We start from the raw sequence: 20,417 nt of genomic DNA, 5'->3' as shown, positions 1-20,417 counted from the left end.
TAAGGATATATGCATAAAAGAGCTCACGTCATAATGCACATAGTTCCGTTTGGCAGAAATACGTCCAATTCAGAAAATGATGCAAGCTCATTAGGATTGTTGCACATTACTTTTTCAAAATTTCTAAACCGTCTCTAAAATTTATTAGAGCACATTGCTGTGTTCCTTCAGATGAAGGAAATAAATATTGGGTTTTGGATTTTCAAAATTTTCACTCACAGTTTAGTGTTTTTGCAGAATAACCAATTATGATGCACCAACTGTGATATTTCAATTTTTGGGATATTTATACAACCAGGGGCCTGTGGCCGCTACGCAGCTGCCATCCAATGAAAAAGACCACACATAAAATATTGTAGAACAACCATGTTTAATTTATTGAAGAAATGAATGGTTTCAAAAGCCGACGGGTGTACGCGATAAAAACCGTATTTATTTCTAATTGCAACGTTGTGCACCACTTTTATGTTTTATTTTTAATTGATGTTTTTAAACAGCTACACATATTTCTTTTGAAAAGTTTCCGCGATTTTCCCTACATGATCTCAAATAAAAGCATCGAAAATTTCGATGCTATATTTTTGTTCGTTCCTTTTTTTTTGTAATAATAAAAAAAAAGAAATCATCCGAGTCTCTGAATCGTTACGATGATGATTCATATATATGTTCCCTTAAATTATGGTAAAAACCGGAGCAAAGATCTAAAATGGTGACACGTAGTTCTAGTGAGAAAGTTAACGGAATGCAGGAAAATTTCGACAATCCTTTGAGCATTGCAGGCTCGCGTTGTACGCTGGTTTGATATTGTATCCATCGCACCACGTGTGGTGGGTCTGACACCGAGAATCACAACGATTAAAGCGTGCACTGTGCTATACGCGCAATGCGTGAAGTATCACCGACTGACTACACCGCATTTAGCGCAATGCGAGAAGTATTCATGTAGTCTTGAAGGCGCTGACCTGCGTTTAACGTCTCGTCGGTCGCACTTTGTTTGGCGCGATTGTTCGAACTCGCGGATAATGAGGTTTAAAAGACCCATGTTGTGTTTCGACGCCGTATGAGCAGATCATAGTTTTGAAACACCGCTGTGGAGGTACGTGATGTTGTGCCTTGAATATCGATTTGTGAGAATAAATAAAACTCTGCTCGTGATATTTGCGTGCATCATAGTTTGGTTTTAATCAATTTGCCCGTTGTTCCTTTTATCATAAATACATCCATTTATTCATCGAAACGTATCAAACTGAGGCCGTACCTTCAGTCAAGAATGCTTGAGCTTCCCTTTTGACTTGCTATATACATTCGGATTTAGGATATAGTAAACAATTAAGTAAATTAAAAAGATTAAAGATAAACTTGAAATAACTATAACGGTTATGAGATCGAGACAAAAATACTGGAATAGATTGGAGTCAGCAGTCGACGGCCTCAGGTGTGATGCTCCCCCATGGCGAGCTACATGCTCTACCCAAAAAACGGCTTTATCCATTGCTTGAGAGGTGAACTCGTGCGAGAGGCCAGAGAGTTTCTGCATATTCTTCAAGTAGCTGATAAAAATAGTGAGGAAAAAGGAAATATTGGTCAAAAATTTGACACGTGTAAATCAAAAAGAACTATAGCCGTTCTGACATGAGCCCTCAGATATAGTATGAGAACCTGCATCACAGAGCTCATGTCAAAATTGATATGGTCCCTCTTCATTTAAATTCATACAATTGCAATGTTAAGGATGTGCAGAGTAATAAGCAACCCGGACAATCAGGAACACTAGGAATTATGAGGAAATTTTTTCGCCAACAAGAGAAACCTGGAAAAGTATCATAGAATGCGTGAAAAATTTGCTGATTGTCGCATTTTTTTGTAGAACCATCAAGTTTTCATTTTCCTTTCGAGGAAACCTGTAATTTAGTGGAGAGCGGACACAATTTCGCAATAGATTCTTGAAATTTATCAAGCATTTTTAGCATTGGATTTTACAACGTAGGTATATATTTTTTAGTGATTCTCCTCTTGAGGCATTCTTATATTTTCCAGAAGCATAAGTATATGCTCGAGTCTTTGAACTTTAAAATAATATCCCCTTAAATGTACAGCTTTTTATTTGAATGGATAAGAATGTTTGATCGATTGGTTAATCTAGCTATTTGGAGGTGCCCTAATAACACAACATCTCGAAAATTTAGAGAGATGTAATTGATTCTCATAAGACCAATATTATATTTCAGTGCCACGTTTCAAACATTAAGATCGTTTTGATATTTATCATCATACCACCATCTACGACTACGTGTATCCTAAACTTACATAGTGACCCAAGTCCTCAGCTTTCATTTAATCGATTTCCTATCAATTTACTAACTACACATAATACCACAACGACTATCACACCAATAGTTAATAGAATATTTGAAGTGCATGTAATAAATAACGAAACGAAATAGGAAGCTTACTGTCAGACGTACCTTTCATCATATAACACGGTCTCTATGGCGGTTTTGATTTTGGTAAAAGAGTGGATATCTTGCGGTGACAACCTCCTTCCGATTTTTGCATCAATCATTTTTGCAGCCGTGCATTCTTGATCCGAGAACCATGGTATGGTTATCGTGGGGACGCCAAAATGCACTGCTTCTTGGAAACTCTGAAGTCCACCTTGAGTGATGAATAATCGTACTTTTGGATGTGCTATGAAAATTCAATAAAAAAATGTTGAGAAATTAATTCTGCCTTTTTACAGTGTTAAGAACTTTTGAGTGTCATATCGTGTTCTTTCTTCCTAATTATCTTGGGTCTTTTACATGTATTGTATTACTACATCGTAATACTTTAAAGCAGAAGAAATTATTTAGCACTTAAATTTATGGACCACGTGATTTAAGGCGGATAGTAAGTTTGTCACTTCATATTATTTATCCATGTTAGGAGAAGTGTTGGAAATTCTCGTTGTGACTTCAAAAACATCATAATTAATCTATTTTATCCTTTAAGCAGCTAAAGATATTTGGACTGAGTTCATCGGAAAGGAATCAACTCACATCAAGTTGAAACTGATGAAAAAGATGTTTGAATTTTTATTCCTGCATAATGCTTAACATAGACAATGAACTTTAACCCCTCTCCTCACAAACGAATTCCTTTTTTTCGATTCTCAGTTTTTGGCTGGAGAAAATGTACGGCTATAGTGGAACTCAAAAACATTCTTAATTCATTTTTTTCGAAAATGTGGGTTTGATCCTTTCTGATAAGCTTAGTCCATTTGGTAGTGCTATCAAGCAAACCTCTAAGAGTCTGCATTTGGGAAATATATGTATAATATTAAATAGTTTTTTGTGCACTCCCTCAATTCTTCTTACCCAGCACGCTGTGTTGAGGCATCCACTTCTGGGCCAAAATATTGTCGGATTGTCCAGGAATCTTCCCATCTGATTCCCATTTCCATAAAACTCGGTAACCAGGAGGTAGACTTCGGAAAAATCTCGAGAAGTTGTCTACTACTTCTCTCGGTAGAGATCTGCTTTGCATATTACTTCCAAGACTGAAATAAATGACTCCTTTTCCTGCCCCGTCCAACCAACTTTGTAAATTCTAAAAAAGGAAAGGAAGATTAATACCTTCATATCGATGACCATTCTGCGAAAGCGCGTAGCTCCATTTGCAACGTTGCAGTCTCCCTGTTTCAATTAATTTTTGGGACCTGTGGGTTTACGTAAATGGGAAATGCCACCTGGTGATGTCGCAAGGTGGAAGATTTTCACACTTTTAAAACTATTTTTCTGAATTTGCCATATAAAAAAAACTACAAAAAATAATGTGAACATAGTTCATTAAGTACTCCCACCTCAGATGCACCATTAAACAATTTTCGTGTAAATTCTCTTCTCAAGAATAAAACCACAATTTTATTGCATTAAATTTTAAAATCATCCCAACTTTCTCGTTGCACCGTGCTATTTATGTTTTTTTCACCCAAAACGCATCCCATATAAAAAATACACCGAAAAAAAGTTACTGGCTCTATAGACCACCGTCGCACCGTCCATTCCGGGTGCTAGAGTCGTAGCTTCGACAGTCCGGGTGCTATGCCCGGAACTTTCGGCGTATGGGCCCGTAACGAGAACGGTATGTCTATATAGCCTCTAAGTACGGTTTCCACGGCCGAAGTTATTTTTACAGTGTCTTACTTTACCTTTGGTAGTGGATCCGGCGTTCCTAGATGAAGCGGCCCAACTTCGATAACATTCGGACCGAGCTGTCTCGGATAATAGTACAGCGAGTTGGACGTGATCAAAGTGAGACTGATCCTCTCCCACGGGGATTCATCAACAAACGTGGCGTTGAGACCGTACTCCTCGGTGAAGAACCTCCTCGCAGAGGCCTCTATCGTCCTCTTGATGCCGGACACGATGTAGTGATGAGAGAACCAATTTTCGATCCTCTGCAGCAAGTTCATTCTGTCCGTGTAGTGGCCGAAGACCGAGGGTGAGAACGAGAGATGAACCGGGCTGCCCAACGCGTCCTCTGTCATCCAGTCCATGACGTAGGATGAGACGGCTATGATGGGGGCATCCCCGGCCAGGACGCGGGCCATCGGTGTCAAGTAAGGGATGAACAACGGTTGGACGATGACGACGTCGAATTTTATGTTCTCTGACTCGACGCGCCTGCAACCGAGAGTGGGCAAATGAGTGGTGATCACATTCCATGACCGTCAAAAGTTCCAGCGGGCTAATTATTGAAGTTGATAGACAAAGAAGACATAGGAAGTATGGAACAATTCTATTGGTTGAAATGGGTGGTTCTCACTGGCCAAGGGGGAAAATAATGGACTAACTGGACTGAGTTTTGCAATTTGGAACTATAAATTCTGGCTCTTCTGAAAAAACACTTATGTGCATAGGGAAACTAATGGCTCTTACGTTGTTTTTAAATCGGGCTAGAATGTATAGTTCCAAATTGCAAAATGTAGTCCAACTGTAGGGTCTCTTGTCGATTGACGTTGGTTAGTCTATTACTTAGCTACTTTGTCCATTAAAACCGCCCGCTTCTACCAATAGGATCCCACCATATCAATTTTGTCTTCTTTGTCTATAGCTTTGTCTGTCAGTTTCAATAATTAACCCGAAGGATTCTTATTTGATTTTCTTAAAAGTTCTGAGAAAGTTCCGGAAAATGCAGAAGATCCGAAACATTTCGGGAATTTCAAAAGTTTCGGGGAAAATTCAGGAAAATCTTAAAATTTCCGGAATTCGGTACTAGTTCCGGGAAAGGAAAGCACTGCAAATAAAGATGCGCAGGGTCGTGAAATATAATGCAATATACTTGATTTTTTAAGAATTTTTCAGCGCTTCTGGCGTGCGTCAGGCCGTATCTTGATTTCCACATGAGCCCTGTTGTACATATAAATTAATGATTGTTTGGGCTCATGTAAAAATCAAGGTACGCCCTTACGCCATAGGAACGACGATATCTGTGAATGGACCTGTCGGAAAAATAAGCTAGGGTAATCGGGAACTTCGAGACACTGCAAGGGGCTTCCTTTAAATCTGCATTCAAGAGCCCAAGAGAAGTAACTAATTTTGAAAAATTGAGTTATTTCCATCATCGACGTTTTCGCAAGACCATTGATAAGTTTGTTAAGAATAAGTGAAGAAAAACTCCTTCAAAGAGTCTTTAAAAAATAGTACAACTACTCGTCAAAGTTTTTTTTAAAGAAAAAAACCATCCGAGACTGGATGATCCTTGTAATTGCATCATAAGTGTACAATTTAAAGCAATACGTTCTTACTGCTTAAACTGAAGGAATTGGTCACTGGTCAGCTGGAATTTTGCCAAGTCTGTCGCCGGACAGAGTATTGCCGAACCCACCTCCCATTTAGATAGCTGTCTCTGGGTAGAAATTTTGATGACGGCATCTCCGTTTTCATTCTTGAGAAGATTATATGAAAACGAAAGATCCACAAAAGTGTAGTTCTCGTTTCGCTCCAAACCCTAAATGAAAAAAAAAAATCATCGTTACATTATCTGAAAAATTAGAGAATGAAATTGCAAAAATGCGCACCTCAGTTTGCAATGCATATTTATAAGTTATAATTTATTTTCTAAATGGGAGAATTCTTGAAAATTCCCCAGTTTTTTTTTCTCTGTATCAAAACTCCTTTGTAAAAATTTCAGACCAGGGGTATTGTTGATTTTTTCTCCTCGCATGAAATTAAAAAGGATACGGAGATTATGAAACACCGAAAACAAAACGTGTTTTTGTAGTTTTAACGTTGAAATCATGACCTAGAGCAGCTGGAAGCTTCAGCAAGCAACGTAAAATAAATTTCGGTCTCACAAATGACCTTTTTCTCTTGTTGATGTTTTTTTAAAGACAATGCCTTTGATTTAAAAAAAAAAAAAAAAAAAAAAAAAAAAAAAAAAAAACTCTACTCTAATTACAACTACTATTGAACAGATATGCATTGTATCTATCTGCAATTTGCATGTTTTAAAAAAAGTAGATCATCAGTTGTAAAATATGAAGTAACTTTTGATATCTTTTGCGCGCAGGCTATTATGTATAAAACCTAGACAGCGGTATTAATTTACACAATTTACCAAGAGCATCTTATACTTCATTCATTCGTCCTTGTGGTGAATAGTACGTTGGGTATATTATGAGATCTGCTATCAATCGGTTCGAAAAGTTTGTCGAAAATCATTCTTGTTGCACGCCAAGTTATATTAAATTCAAACATAACTGTTGAATGAAGGCTTCTTTCGTGAAGAAGACGGATTATGCTTTTGAAATGTATTTTATATGTATAATTTTACCTTCGTAACCTTTTAATATGATTTCAATCGCAGTAAAGAGTATATAGAATATAACAAATACAAGAGGACAGAATTTAGAAATTGAATCGATGAAAACTTACCGGAACTATATTGGGACTAGCAACAAAGAGTTTGTGTCCTTTCCGAACCAAACTCTCCGTTAAAGCCAAAATCGGACGCTGATGGCTGAACGATGGCGTTGGAGGTAGGATCAAAATATTAAAAGCGCTCACGCCGCAACATAAAATTAAAACGTTGAAGAAAAATTGGACACACATCTTTGATTCCGTGAATCACTTACAAATAGCTCGATGCATTATATTTGTGCTTAAAACCCCGGATTCACGGTCTTTAAGTTTTGATCGCATATCGGTATATAATCATCTAGAATTAGGAACCGTAGATTAAGTATTTGCACTTATTGTATCCCCTGGATGTATATTATCTTAGGCCTTTTATGATCGGCATTGGGACACAATTTTATCAAATGAGAGTTGGAGTAACTCACCCGAAAATTTCTTTTTCCTGAATACCATATTTGTCGTCGGAATCCTACTTCTTTGCATTTCTTGGCGAATGACTGACCGACATTTCCACACAACAAAATAACCAATGAACCAAAATTGAAATTTTTTTAATACAGCCAAGATCTTTTCACCAGTGCCTGTCATACTCATCACATTTTTATGGCCTCTCAGTTTTGGTAGGCAAAAAGCCTCTCCTTACTGTCCAGCAAGAAAAAAAACCACCAAAAAATGTGGCTCGAACTGTATATAACAAGGTGGTAAAATAATGCTGGGTCCACTTTATTTTGCGGGGAAAGCGAAGATTAAATTTTAAAAAATGTCAATTTGTCAAAATTTGAGCTCTTTTACGTATCATTACAAGACTAAGTGAGGAAAATGTTCAGCTTGGGCAGACGCATCCGCATCGGAGTTAACCTCTTTAGAAGCTCAAACTTTTCACTCTCAAATTGAAATTTTTGAACTCTTTTTCCCTTGCTTTCCCTGAAAAATAGTGTGGACTCAGAATTATTTTATTTCCTTCTTACTTACTGTCAAGTTAAGGCGTAATGTAGACCTGTAATTTTATTTATAAACACTGCTGGTGAAAAAGTGATACTATTGCTATTTATGTAGTCCATCGTCATATTTTTAAATGTGTGTGAATGTAGTTATTTATTATTAATAGCTCATTTGTAAACCTTCAGGGCATGGTTGGAATTTTGGAACCTTTCACCCGACGATACTATTACACTGTTCACTAATACGCACTGTGTTAACACTAGTTATTGAACACATCTCGAGAAAACACCGCATATTTCACTGTAAACAAAACGCACTTCCGTAAAGTGAATATTAATTCAGCCTTCGGTTAAGGTTAGCATTGTCGTAATACGCCGATAAAGCCGGTCATATGACACAGTTGAAGCTGAATTATTGCGTAATTGTGGTATTATTTTGGGTTATCAGCGATCCGCACGTTTTACAGCTGTCATGTTTCCGATCCTCGATTGTATCACCGCAAATGTTTGAAGCAAACAGTTGACCTCTCTCGACAGTTTGAACAATCACAGATTTAACTGACATCAACCTGACTGCATTTCATGTTGCCTTAATTTCCTCTCATGTTTCTTTTTCTTTAATTAAGGTGATTCGATGGACGCCATATTTTGTGTCAGAACGGCATGCGATATATCGCATCAATTGGTTCCATTTTTCAGCTACTCGACGTCATTTTTCTCCAATTTTAAGATCGCAATTCTGTTGTCAGGAGACTAAAGCACTCACTTACTAATTTTAACAAAGAAATTCAACGTAATAAACGCATGGTTCTTTTAGAGAGAAAATATCGCATTCGAGTGCAGTTTCGATATCAGTATCGTATGCGATATTTTCTTTCTAAAAAAAACCACGCCTTTATATTACGTTGAATTTCTTTGTTAAACTTGGTAAATGAGTGCTTCAGTCTCCTGACAACAAAATTGCGATCTCAAAACTGGAGAAAAATGACGAGTAGCTGAAAAAATGGAACCAATTGATGCGATATATCGCATGCCGTTCTGACACAAAATATGGCGTCCATCGAATCACCTTAACGCGGAACGAAGGGCACGGGGATTTTCAAGTCGGCAACATTGCTTTTCCTCCATTTAAATCGATGGAAAATTTCGATATTCTAGGTGAAGCTGCCTCACCAAGAATCGATTGTTTTATGTACATTTAAATGGAGGGAAAACATAGTCGCCAACTTTCAAGAATCGCCACTTTTTAACCCTAGTCTGCCAAACAAGTTTTTTCCACTAGTTTGCCAATACCGGGTTAGTTTATGTTAGACCCGTATTTAAAATACACAGGATCTTCTTTTTTATTAGTTTTTTTTTAACGCATGCGCGTATTTAAAATGATGTTTTACATCAGGGAAACATAAAATTAGACTTATATGCCTAAAATTATCTTTTTCTCCCAAAGTTTAGATTATCCAACATTCAACATATTCATGAAAAACACAAACGTCCACCGTCGCGTCTGTCGTCTGGCCGTATAGCACCTGACCATTTGAGCCATCGTATCAACACCTGTTTTAGTTTTGTTGTAGTATAGGATGATCTCTGGCTTCGATTTTACCTCAGGGATGATAGCAGCAGCATCATGGGTCGTTGAATTAAAAAGAAAACCGACCATTCCGCAAGAAACGGGAGACGGGTAAAAAGTGACCCGGTATTGTCGTTCTCGCGGTAGTCGTGAAAAAAAAGCTCTAGCTACTCGAAAAATTTTTTTCGATGGTTTTTCTTTTAAATTTATGTAATTCAATGTTTTTGTAGAGTTATTTGTGAAGGTAAAGTTTCCAGGGGCAGCAGGTGAAAAATGGGCGTTCTTTCACGAAGCTCCGAGTAAAAAATGACCCATGTTTGGCAGACTAAGCCCTGGTAAAAATTGGCGATACGAGTTGCGTTTCAAAATACCATAGGAGTTCTTGTAGCCGACTAAAGAAGGCTATTGGAAATCATATAGCCGGACTATACGAAGCTATAAAAAAGTATACAGTCGGGCTATAGTTCCTATCGCCGGGCTTTACACTTTATCGATAAGAAATTGTGTAGAAATTCGTGTGCTTTGGAAATCATTAAGTTTGATACGGAACTACCCTAATATTTACAAAACACACATTATATTTTCCTTTAAAACATATTTTTTCTCATCAATTAAAATGAAATGGTCCATACAGAGTGCGGAAACATTTCAAAATCATGAGTTGAAAAACGCTGACTCCGCGATATTAAATATTAGAGCCTAACACAAAGCGGAGCGGCAACGCACTGGCGCTTACAAACCTAACAGAGATACTTCACGCATTGCGCGGCGACGCACTGGCGCCTACAAACCTAACAGGGATACTTCACGCATTGCGCGGCGACGCACTGGCGCCTACAAACCTAACGGGGATACTTCACGCATTGCGCTCCAACATATTAAGAATGACAGGCATCCTTCAAAAGTACGGAGCTTTCCTCGCAAAATAAATCAAGATACTACGGCACAAAAAGAGAGCGGTAGTCTAAAAACTAACTAAGTCCTAGTATCCGTATTTAGTAACGTTCAGCATAAACTTTATCGTCTGGCTGTTGCTTAATCGCCATCGGCTATAAAAGGCTATAAGAAATCGCACAGCCGGCTAAAGGTCTATAGTATTTTGGAACACACATTCTACTGCCAATTTTTGCCAGGGAGGGTTAAGGGTCACATCAATAGTAGCTTTTCAAATATTTGTTTTTTTTTTTACCGAGGTTCCAGGTTTCATACAGTTGACATTGTAATCTGAGGTGGCTTAGGGGGGCCTCGAACATAACTTCATATTTACAAGCACCGAGTGAAATAATTCAAGAGGATAACTTTGGGGTATCGCCTTGTATGAGATTAAATTGATTTGCCGTTGAGAAAAATACAACACATAGGAAGTAAAAAATGTCCCAATTTTTACAAACTCTAAGTTAGGTCCAGATTTACCTCAATGTTTAAAAAATGTTCAATATATTTTCTTCAGCACCTTGTAATTTATGCAGTGACAAATTATTTTAATCCAACCAAGGATCAATTGAGTTTATACTTTTTAATACTACTTGGGGCTCATAAGAATTAATCCTCACTTGATGTTATGTTGAAGGGTTCTTTAAGCCTCCCTTAATCATATTTTCAAGCATATGAGGCCTTCCTAAGGTAGGGTTGTTTGAGTAACGGTAATGGATGCAGCCCTAAGAAAAAATTTACCTTGGAATTTTTGCAGCTCATTCTTCGTAGTCACGGTGAAATTCAAAGGAAGTTGGTTTTTCGGAATGTTTGTGCGTGTTCGTTTGATAATTCCACAACACAAACCATCTTGAAATCTTCTCTAAACTCAATATGTTTTCGTTTGTCTGTTGCAGGTATGTTAATTTCTCAACCACCCTATCAGATCACAGTTATTTGGAGCTTAATTTTCTTTGTCATTTTCAGTGAGTACACTGCATGATCATTATAAGCATGAAAGAGCCTTCCAAAATTTGGCCCCTTTTTAGGTATTCGATTCGACCATCGGACCAAGGTTTAAATGGAAGCTTATATCAACAGAAACCTCAGGAAAAAATTTCAAGATGAGTATAGGAACCGTTTTCGAGTTACGGGGGGGCAAAGGGGTCACAATCCGGCCTAATTTTTTGCTGTTTTCTTGTAGAATTGATGTATCGGCGGGGTTCTTATCGTTGTTTACGCATGTGTGGCACATGGATTCCTACGTGTTTTTACTCGTAGAATCGATTTTTAACGTTGCCGAATCGATAAACTGATCAGTTAAATCGATTTTGAACGATTTTTCAAGGAAAATCGATGATTTTTCAGGATCGAAATTGTTTATTTTCGATTCATGAATGAATAAATGCACCTGAATAGACTGAAGCACACGTAGCCCTATGTATTTTGACACGGAGAATTGATTTTTAACGTTGACGAGTCGATTTATCTATCTTTTGTATCGAATTTTTGCGATTTTTTACGGAAAATCGATGACTTTTCGGCAATAAAATCGGGTTTGCTCCATCCGAGATCGAAGATATGTACCCAACATGATTGGAGCACATCGACTCTTACGTATTTTTATAAGTGGAATCGATCTATAACCTCGATAAGTCGATATAGCGATCGATTGTATTGAATTTTTGCGATTTTTTGCGGAAAATTGATGGTTTATCGGGATTGAGATCGGTGTCTACTATCGGTGTCTATCGGTGTACGTGTAAAAGTACGTGGAAACGGCGTGCTCCGACCATGTCAGATGCATATCTCCACCCTCGGACCGTAAGTAACCAATTTCATTCCTGATCAAAAAATCGATTTTCCATAAAAATCACAAGAAGTCAATATGACCAGTCAGTATATCGACTCGTCGAATTCAAAAATTGATTTTGCGAGAATAATCAGAAACTAATCGATGTGCTCCAGTCATGTCTGGTAGATTTTTCCAATGCCGATCCAAAAGAACCATCGAATATCCGTAAAAAATCGCAAGAGTTGTATATGTCAGATCGATATATCGACTCGTCGACGTTTAAAATTGATTTTACGTGTAGAAATACCTACGTAAGAACTGATGTGCTCCAATCATGAAGGGTACATTTCTCCGATCTTGGATGGAGAGACACCGATCTCAATCCCGATAAACCATCAATATTCCGCAGAAAATCGCAAAAATTCAATACAATCGATCGCTATATCGACTTATCGAGGTTATAGATCGATTCCACTTATAAAAATACGTAAGAGTCGATGTGCTCCAATCATGTTGGGTACATATCTTCGATCTCGGATGGAGCAAACCCGATTTTATTGCCGAAAAGTCATCGATTTTCCGTAAAAAATCGCAAAAATTCGATACAAAAGATAGATAAATCGACTCGTCAACGTTAAAAATCAATTTTCCGTGTCAAAATACATAGGGTTACGTGTGCTTCAGTCTATTCAGGTGCATTTATTCATTCATGAATCGAAAATAAACAATTTCGATCCTGAAAAATCATCGATTTTCCTTGAAAAATCGTTCAAAATCGATTTAACTGATCAGTTTATCGATTCGGCAACGTTAAAAATCGATTCTACGAGTAAAAACACGTAGGAATCCATGTGCTACACATGCGTAAACAACGATAAGAACCCCGCCGATACATCAATTCTACAAGAAAACAGCAAAAAATTAGGCCGGATTGTGACCCCTTTGCCCCCCCGTAACTCGAAAACGGTTCCTATACTCATCTTGAAATTTTTTCCTGAGTTTTCTGTTGATATAAGCTTCCATTTAAACCTTGGTCCGATGGTCGAATCGAATACCTAAAAAGGGGCCAAAATCAGCCTCTTTTTTGGGAGGCTCTTTTTATGTAAAACAATTTTCATCCATTTTTTTGTGTTGGTACAAATGTGTGCGCCGATACCTTTGTAACTTTAACATGAAAAGGAATCAAACCAACCTTTCATTTGGAAAGTTTTAAACAGAATGGAAGATCTTCGCACGTAACGGATGAGAGTGTTGTGAAGCCTCTTAAATTGTTTGACCAATTTTTAGGCATACATCCAAAATCTGGAAAAGTTACTCATAGAGAGCGGGATAAGGCATTGACAATAAAAGAAATCATGAAATTTTATAAAAATTAGATCATGGGTTAGATAATCATTTTTGAAAATTTTATTGGTCACAAGTGAAAAATGTATTTCTTAAATCCTAGAATATGAAATATTAAACATGAACACGATAGTACAAGACAATAAGATCACAAAAAATTAAGATCAACGATGGTATGGACCGTGTTAAGAAGAAAAGAACCAAGCCTTATCAGCTATTGCCAAAGTTAACCGGGCTATTTGAATTTTTACTTGAAAAGGGTTGGGCGAATTTTAGTGCATTTTAAGGGAATTTTCTGCGTAACAAGAAGCAAATTCCTTAAAATTTTCAAAGGAATCTAAACAAACGTTCTCTTGTAAAAAATTGAAATGCCCAGTCGAATTTGGCAATAGCTGATGTGGCTTGGTTCCTTTCTGCTAAACGCGGGCCATATTATTATGTTACGCTTCTTTCATTTTCTTACCAAATTTTATAGAAACTAAGGGGAGATATCTAATACTGTAACTGAGAATATAAAAAGCTAAACATAAAAGGACGGAACAAAGCACTAAGATCACAGATATAATGTCGAGGCAGAAATATTCGAAAAGGCTCGCTTGAGCAGAGGATGGTCGCAAGTGAGACGCCCCTCCGTGACGGGCTACGTGTTCTACCCAGAAAACAGCTTTGTCCATTGCTCCGGACGTGAAATCGTGCGATATTGATGAGAGTCTTTGTATGTTCCTCGAAAAACTATGGAAAATTCAAATTAATCAAAACCTCGTATCTATTATAAACTATCTGCATTGAGAAACAAAGTTCGATATAATGAACCAGAGTACGATGCTCTATACTTCCACCACTGTCCAGTTCATGCGATCACGCTTTCAATTGGACCACGTTTAGCAGAAATGAACCAAATCTAATAAGCTATTGCCAAATTTGATCGGGCAATCTAATTTATTTCATGAAAACGGTTGTGTGATTTTTGCGCAAATTTCAGTGGATATTTTGGATAGTACGAGGCAAACTTCAAATTTTTAAAGAAATCCACACAAACGATCTCTTCTCAAATATGAAATCGGCGGGTTAAATTTGGCAATAGCTGATGTTGCTTGGTTCCCTTCTGCTTCACGCGGTCCAATTGGACTTCATTTTGCGAAAAGGAACTACATTCTCTGGCTTGCTATGTAAACAAAGTAAGTGCCGTTTTTTTTTCCTATGCGTATGCGTCTTTTTACGGATGAGCCAGAAATTGTAGCTCCCAATTCCACAATGAAATCTAATTATGATAACCGTATACAGCTGACCTCTTCATTTTATCCACAGTTCGTGCTAAGCTACTCCTGCCTCTTTGACAGAAGCCTACATTACTAATCATGCAACCAGTTTTCATAAAGGTTTCTCTAACTTAATGCAGGATAATATACTTAATGAATGTTCAAAAAGCGTTGGATTCTGCACGGCAATTATGATACAAATATATGAGCTCCAATGTGAACGGTGAAGTATCACGCGAAGTTGAAGGCGTTTTTGACTGGTGACATACGTTTATCGTCGCGTCGCGCGTCGCTTACCACAACGCGTGCCTCTAATACGGATATCACCAACCCACATCTCTTCCGTCATTTCTTTGAACACGAATCAGGATCCACCAAGATATAACATTTGAACTTATTTGACACAATCTGCATAAGTCATCGTGTTGTTTTCAAAATGAATTTATATATATTAATAATGTTCCCAATTAAACGTTTCCTCTCTTTCCTGTTATTCAATTGACTTTATGGAGCTTCATTGGTTTTCGAAGAATTTAAAATTGTTTAGATTTTTTTTTGCTTTTGAGAAAAGTAATATTCTGACAGGTTCTTCTAATGGTTGCTATTCGCATTGCAGTTACAGATGAGTCTTCAAAACATGAAAACAAGGGTACCCTTACCTCTCATTGTACAACACAGTTTCAATGGCAGATTTGACTTTTTCGAAAGAATGTACATTCTGTGGTGATAACTTGACTCCAATTTTCGCGTCAACCATTTTAGCCGCAACACATTCTTGATCAAATAACCATGGTGTGACGACTGTGGGGACTCCATAATGAACTGCTTCTTGGAAACTCTGGAGACCTCCCTGTGTAATGAATAGCCTGACCTTTGGATGAGCTGCCATAAAATGATCAGATAAAATCAAAACTTTATTGAAGTCAGTGTGTTGATCGTGGAGATTTCAATGTATTTTAATAAGAGTCATTGCGACTACCTTACTATTTGCTTTTGTCCTATCATCAACAATGATCAAATGGCTTGATTCAAATAACAACCTGAAAAATTTTAAAAATCGGTTTATGGCAGTAAACTTACTTTCAGAACAAAAGCAAATTCAGGAAAGGAACATTTTGATAGACTGCTTTTCTTGGTCAAAAATGCCGAAGAATAACGAGAAAATAACGAAGAACGGCAGAGGGGAAACATTCCAATTGTAAAGCTTTTGTGAAAGTCTAATGCTAGGTTTAATTATAACTTTGAACAGACTGTCCACGGCGAGGCAATTAAAATACTGTTGTTTGACAAATTTATTTAGTTTTTAGGTAAAAAAACATTGCACAATAATTCCTTTCATAATTTTTTCATCCAAACTGAAGGAAATGAAGGCTTCTATTCTTCAATGAATTCCAAAAAAAGCCTTCCAACCCTTTCCACTGCCTTGATGTGGAGAAGAGGGGGTTGTCCGAAATGGCAATCCGTCAGCATTTCTGTAACTTTGCGACTGCCACACAGTGAATCGAGTCAATTAGATAGGTCGGACTTGAACTTTTTAACTAAAACTGCAATTTTTGATGTTTACGTCGTAACATTTTAAATTTTGTGGAGAGCTTCTAAAATAAAATTTCACGAGAAAACTAATGGAACCGCTTTTCAAATCTCAAAGTTTTGCATGAACGGAGTTATGAGCTTTTAAATTTTCCAACTTCTGTCCAACTTCTCTCATATTTCGAGGATAAAAAAACCAAAAAATTGATTAATCGCTCGTTAGCTGTCTCTGCTGGTTAGTCTCGCCATAATTTATTGGGACACTAGAAGAAGTTTAAACATATTTGAAATTCTTTTTTTTGTGAATATTTACACTATATACTCTCAAAGCCAGTATTCTATCATGTAAAAACACCAATTTTTCTTGAAAATAATAATACCAAACCCTTCTTACCAAGCACACTGTCTTGAGGCATCCACTTTTGGGTTAAAATATTATCTGGCTGTCCCGGAATTTTCCCATCTGCTTCCCACTTCCAAAGCACCCTGTAGCCAGCCGGTAGCTCCCGGAAAACACTCAAGAAGTTGTCCAGCACGGTTTTTGGTAAAGACTTGCTCTTTATGTTGCTTCCAAAACTGAAGTAGATCACCCTTCTTTCCGCCCCATCTAACCAATCCTTTATGTCCTGGGTAAATGAAAATAATTTTTTCGAGAACAAATATTATTGCACATAATACATTTTGCCAGCCGAGAGTAATTTTTCTCCTCTTTTTTGAAGTTAATCATTTGGACTGAATTTTGCAATTTGGAACTATGAATTCTGGCTCTTCTGGACAAACACTTGTTTGCATAGGGAAGCAAGTGGCACATACATTGTTTTTAAACCGGGCTAGAATTTATAGTTCCAAATTGCAAAATGCAGTCCGTTTTACCAATCTTTTTAATTTTTTCCGATCATTTTTTAAATTCTTGGGAAAGCGCAGCTTAATTTTTGAGAATCTCGGATGCGGATAGTTTATCCAACTCTCAGGGCATGAATGTCATTCAGAACACTTTGCAAGGTGAGTTTTTGTACATTAGGTCAGAATTGCTAAACCAGCTAAGCTCTTTAGTCACATGAGTCGAGCGTTTACCTTTGAAAGTAACTTTTACTCTATAATAATAGTAGCATAGAATACGATAGAATATGATAGAATTCGACCCTAAGCGTGTGAAATTGTACCTTCGGCAATTCTCCTGGTGGTTTCAAATGCAACGGTCCAACCTCAATCACATTCGGGCCAAGCTGTCTCGGATAGTAGTAGAGAGAGTTGGAACCAATCAGAGTGAGGCTAACGCTCGTCCACCAGGCATCGACGAGACTCGCATTCATTTCACCATAATTTTCCCGAATGAGTTCTCTCGCAAAAGCTTCCATGCGCCCTCTCAAGTTGGATACGATGTAGTGATGGGCGAACCAGTTTTCGAGTTTTTGTAACAGGGTCATTTTGTCCGTGAAGTGGCTGAAGAGAGACGGGATGAAAGACAGGTGAGCCGTACTGCCCAAGAGGTCCTCGGAAGACCAATCCATGACGAATGAGGAAAAGCCGATGATTGGTGCGTTTCCGGCCAGGACTCGCGCCATCGGGGTGAGGAACGGTGAGATGTTCGAATTAACGATAGTCACATCGAATTGTATGTTTTCTGAGTCCAAGCGCCTGGAAAGGAATTTCAATACGTGAATTTTTGAGATCAGACAGAGCTGATAAAACGCCTAAGCTTGAAAGGAAGTCTGCGACGCACACTGATGCGTCGCAGACTTCCTGTCGAATTTCATTTTGTCTTTAGAAAACTAGAGAACGTAATTTCTTGAAAACTTACTTGATATTTCCTCCAGTGGCGAGGCGTGAATGATCGATTATCGATTTATCCCCATTTGAATCTGTGGTAAAGAATCGATTATTGAGGTGTTCGTTGCGAACGCCTTGTTTATCGATCCTTTTTCATAGGTTTAAATGGCAGATCAATCGATATATCGCAAAGCACGCCACGCCACTGATTTCTTCTCTGTCGTCAGAATATTCTGTGTAAATTTCATGACATGAAGTTGCTTAATTTCTCTCGGGAAAAACTAAAAAGGAGCGAAAATTTTAAAACTTCGCAGTAGAGATACGTGCTTATGATTTTTGTCTATTAGATTTGCTCGTTCTTTCTACAGCACTTACCGTTTAAATTCAAGAAATGGCTGACTTTGAAACTCTCGTTTTAAAATTCCCAGGCAACTCGCGATCACAGTGGGCAGATCCCATTTTGAAAGTCGTCCATCTTGATATAAAGTTTTGGCTTGCTTGCTATTCTCCTTCTCCTGGTACACGTACGACAAGTCCGCAATGGAGTAGTTGACGTGATTCTCCAATCCCTATTGTATGAAAACGTGTTCGATTGTTAAAAGAAACACGGATGGTTCAGTCTCGACCCTCAAGTTCAAGCTCAACAAAATTTCACTCATAAAAAAAAAAAAAAAAAAAAAAAAAAAAAAAAAAAAAAAAAAAAAACAGATCATCTGTAGTGCAACTTCTAATAATTTTGTTTATTTTCCAAGATTCTCCTTGTAACTTCAGTGAATTTTAAGCGGAATTTTTTTCGGAAAAGATAAGACTGTGCACCGCATTCATATCAAGCGAATTTTACGGTAGCTGTGTTATAGGCTCTGGAGAATTACACTAAGCATTTCATTCCGGGATTCTAAGAAATGTAAAAGACTAATTTCAGGAGCCTTGTAAATTGGTTTGTGACGTCGTAGACTCTCCATAATTATTTATTTCCTTAGCAGAACACCCTTAATGTAAATTCTATATCAGTGAATGGTTTTTTCTATGATTTTCTGTAGAATTTTCCAGCTGCTCATCTGGTTTTTTTCGGAGATTTTTATATCGTTTGGACTTTTCATTTTAAATGTCGGGAAAATGAAATTTTGGTGGACATCTTGTGACAATCAATATATTTTATGGCTTGGGATACTTACCGGTATTTTATTTGGACTGACGACAAACAGCTCATGACCATCATCAACGAGCCTTTCTATCAACGCGTTTATCGGACGTTGATGACTGTAAGAGGGCCACGGGTTCAATACTAAGATTTTGAAGGCGTCCATCCGGATTCCAAGAGTCAAGATGATCATAAAAATCAACATCGTTCCGTGTTCGTATGTCAAATTTTTGAAAATCGATAGCGCGTGTCGAATTATCAGTCCGAATCCGTAAAACTTTTAAGTCTTTCAGAAAAACTATCAACGTCACTGATAATTAAAATTAATGGATTATTGGAAGAAGCAACACCTTCGTGTAAAAAAGTCTGCACTTGTCATTATTCGAAACTTTTTGTCACCCAGTTCAGGTGATCACGCACGAGACCTCGGAATGCTCTTAAGTGTTTTCCTGCAGACTGGAATCCTCTCCGAATCTCAGACTAAAGCGATTAAGTACTTTACGCTATAGCATTCCTCTCACTACCAAACGTTTCCCACGTGTAAATATAAACTTCGTGTATCGAAATGTGGAGTGAAATCGTGTAAAGAGAAAATTAAGAAAGTTCCATTTCGCGGAGGGTACTTGAAATACTACTAAATTTATCTTTCATCATTGAGACGTTAATACTGACATTCCTCAAAAGTAGATGAGCGTGACTAGTTCAAAGTTTAAAATCGAAAAGTGGCGTGCTCCTGTTCATTCCAAACGGATGTAGCATTTTTATCTTGTCTTCGCTACAGAACTTTTTTTCCTCAGTGCCCGCTAATTCAGTCTATTACTGCCGTGCTAATAAGGAAAAACTCCGTATGAATCTTCAAGCATTGCCGAAGTCCGATTGATAAAACACGAATTTCTAGGCAAACTCATGACTATTTTTCTGCCAATTTTTCAGATAATGATGCCCGCAATTTTACCTAAAATTCCTGAAATCTCAAAGGATCAATATTCATAACTTTCCTCAAATATAAACCTGTTATTGAAAGAAATCTGGCAACTCTCGGGTGCTCATACGGCGTTCCTCAGCACGGCAGATTGGCTTGCCAAGAAATCCTGGAATCTAATACCGGAACTCGCACGGTCTTGCTCAGCTCGGAGACAAATATTGTTGATCTTATAGGAATTATTGTTGATTGCAGGTCCTGCCTACTTTTTATATGGAAAGAAAAAGGCACCAACATTTTGTGTTAATTTGGGAAGTGAAACACGAAGTATCGC

At 37.7% G+C, this 20,417-nt stretch overlaps 1 protein-coding gene across 1 annotated transcript; it reads right to left on the bottom strand.

Annotated features, from left to right (window-relative positions):
- Window positions 1-348: 348 nt before the first annotated feature.
- LOC109030374 (uncharacterized) lies at window positions 349-19,797 on the bottom strand. The gene is made up of 12 exons (XM_072304368.1): window positions 19,196-19,797; window positions 18,396-18,589; window positions 17,414-17,888; window positions 16,645-16,876; window positions 15,380-15,602; window positions 13,905-14,193; window positions 6,918-7,109; window positions 5,789-5,991; window positions 4,190-4,664; window positions 3,357-3,588; window positions 2,466-2,688; window positions 349-1,550 (listed from the first exon to the last, which is right to left on the bottom strand). Exons 1-12 carry the CDS (start codon window positions 19,364-19,366, stop codon window positions 1,265-1,267), a joined length of 3,195 nt encoding a protein of 1,064 aa, XP_072160469.1. The 5' UTR covers window positions 19,367-19,797; the 3' UTR covers window positions 349-1,264.
- Window positions 19,798-20,417: the final 620 nt, after the last annotated feature.

This window comes from Bemisia tabaci, chromosome 9 (assembly GCF_918797505.1).
Source record: "Bemisia tabaci chromosome 9, PGI_BMITA_v3".
Classification (NCBI taxonomy): Eukaryota; Metazoa; Arthropoda; class Insecta; order Hemiptera; family Aleyrodidae; genus Bemisia; species Bemisia tabaci.
The sequence above is the reverse complement of the archived record's forward strand: the minus strand, read 5'-3'. Positions and strand labels throughout refer to the sequence as shown.

Coding starts and splice junctions, on each gene's coding strand:
- LOC109030374 (XM_072304368.1), bottom strand. CDS start 19,366: ATGTTGATTTTTATGATCATCTTGACTCTTGGAATCCGGATGGACGCC. Junction 18,590..19,195: donor TCAGTCCAAATAAAATACCG/GTAAGTATCCCA, acceptor TTCATACAATAG/GGATTGGAGAATCACGTCAA. Junction 17,889..18,395: donor CCATTTCTTGAATTTAAACG/GTAAGTGCTGTA, acceptor ATTCCTTTCCAG/GCGCTTGGACTCAGAAAACA.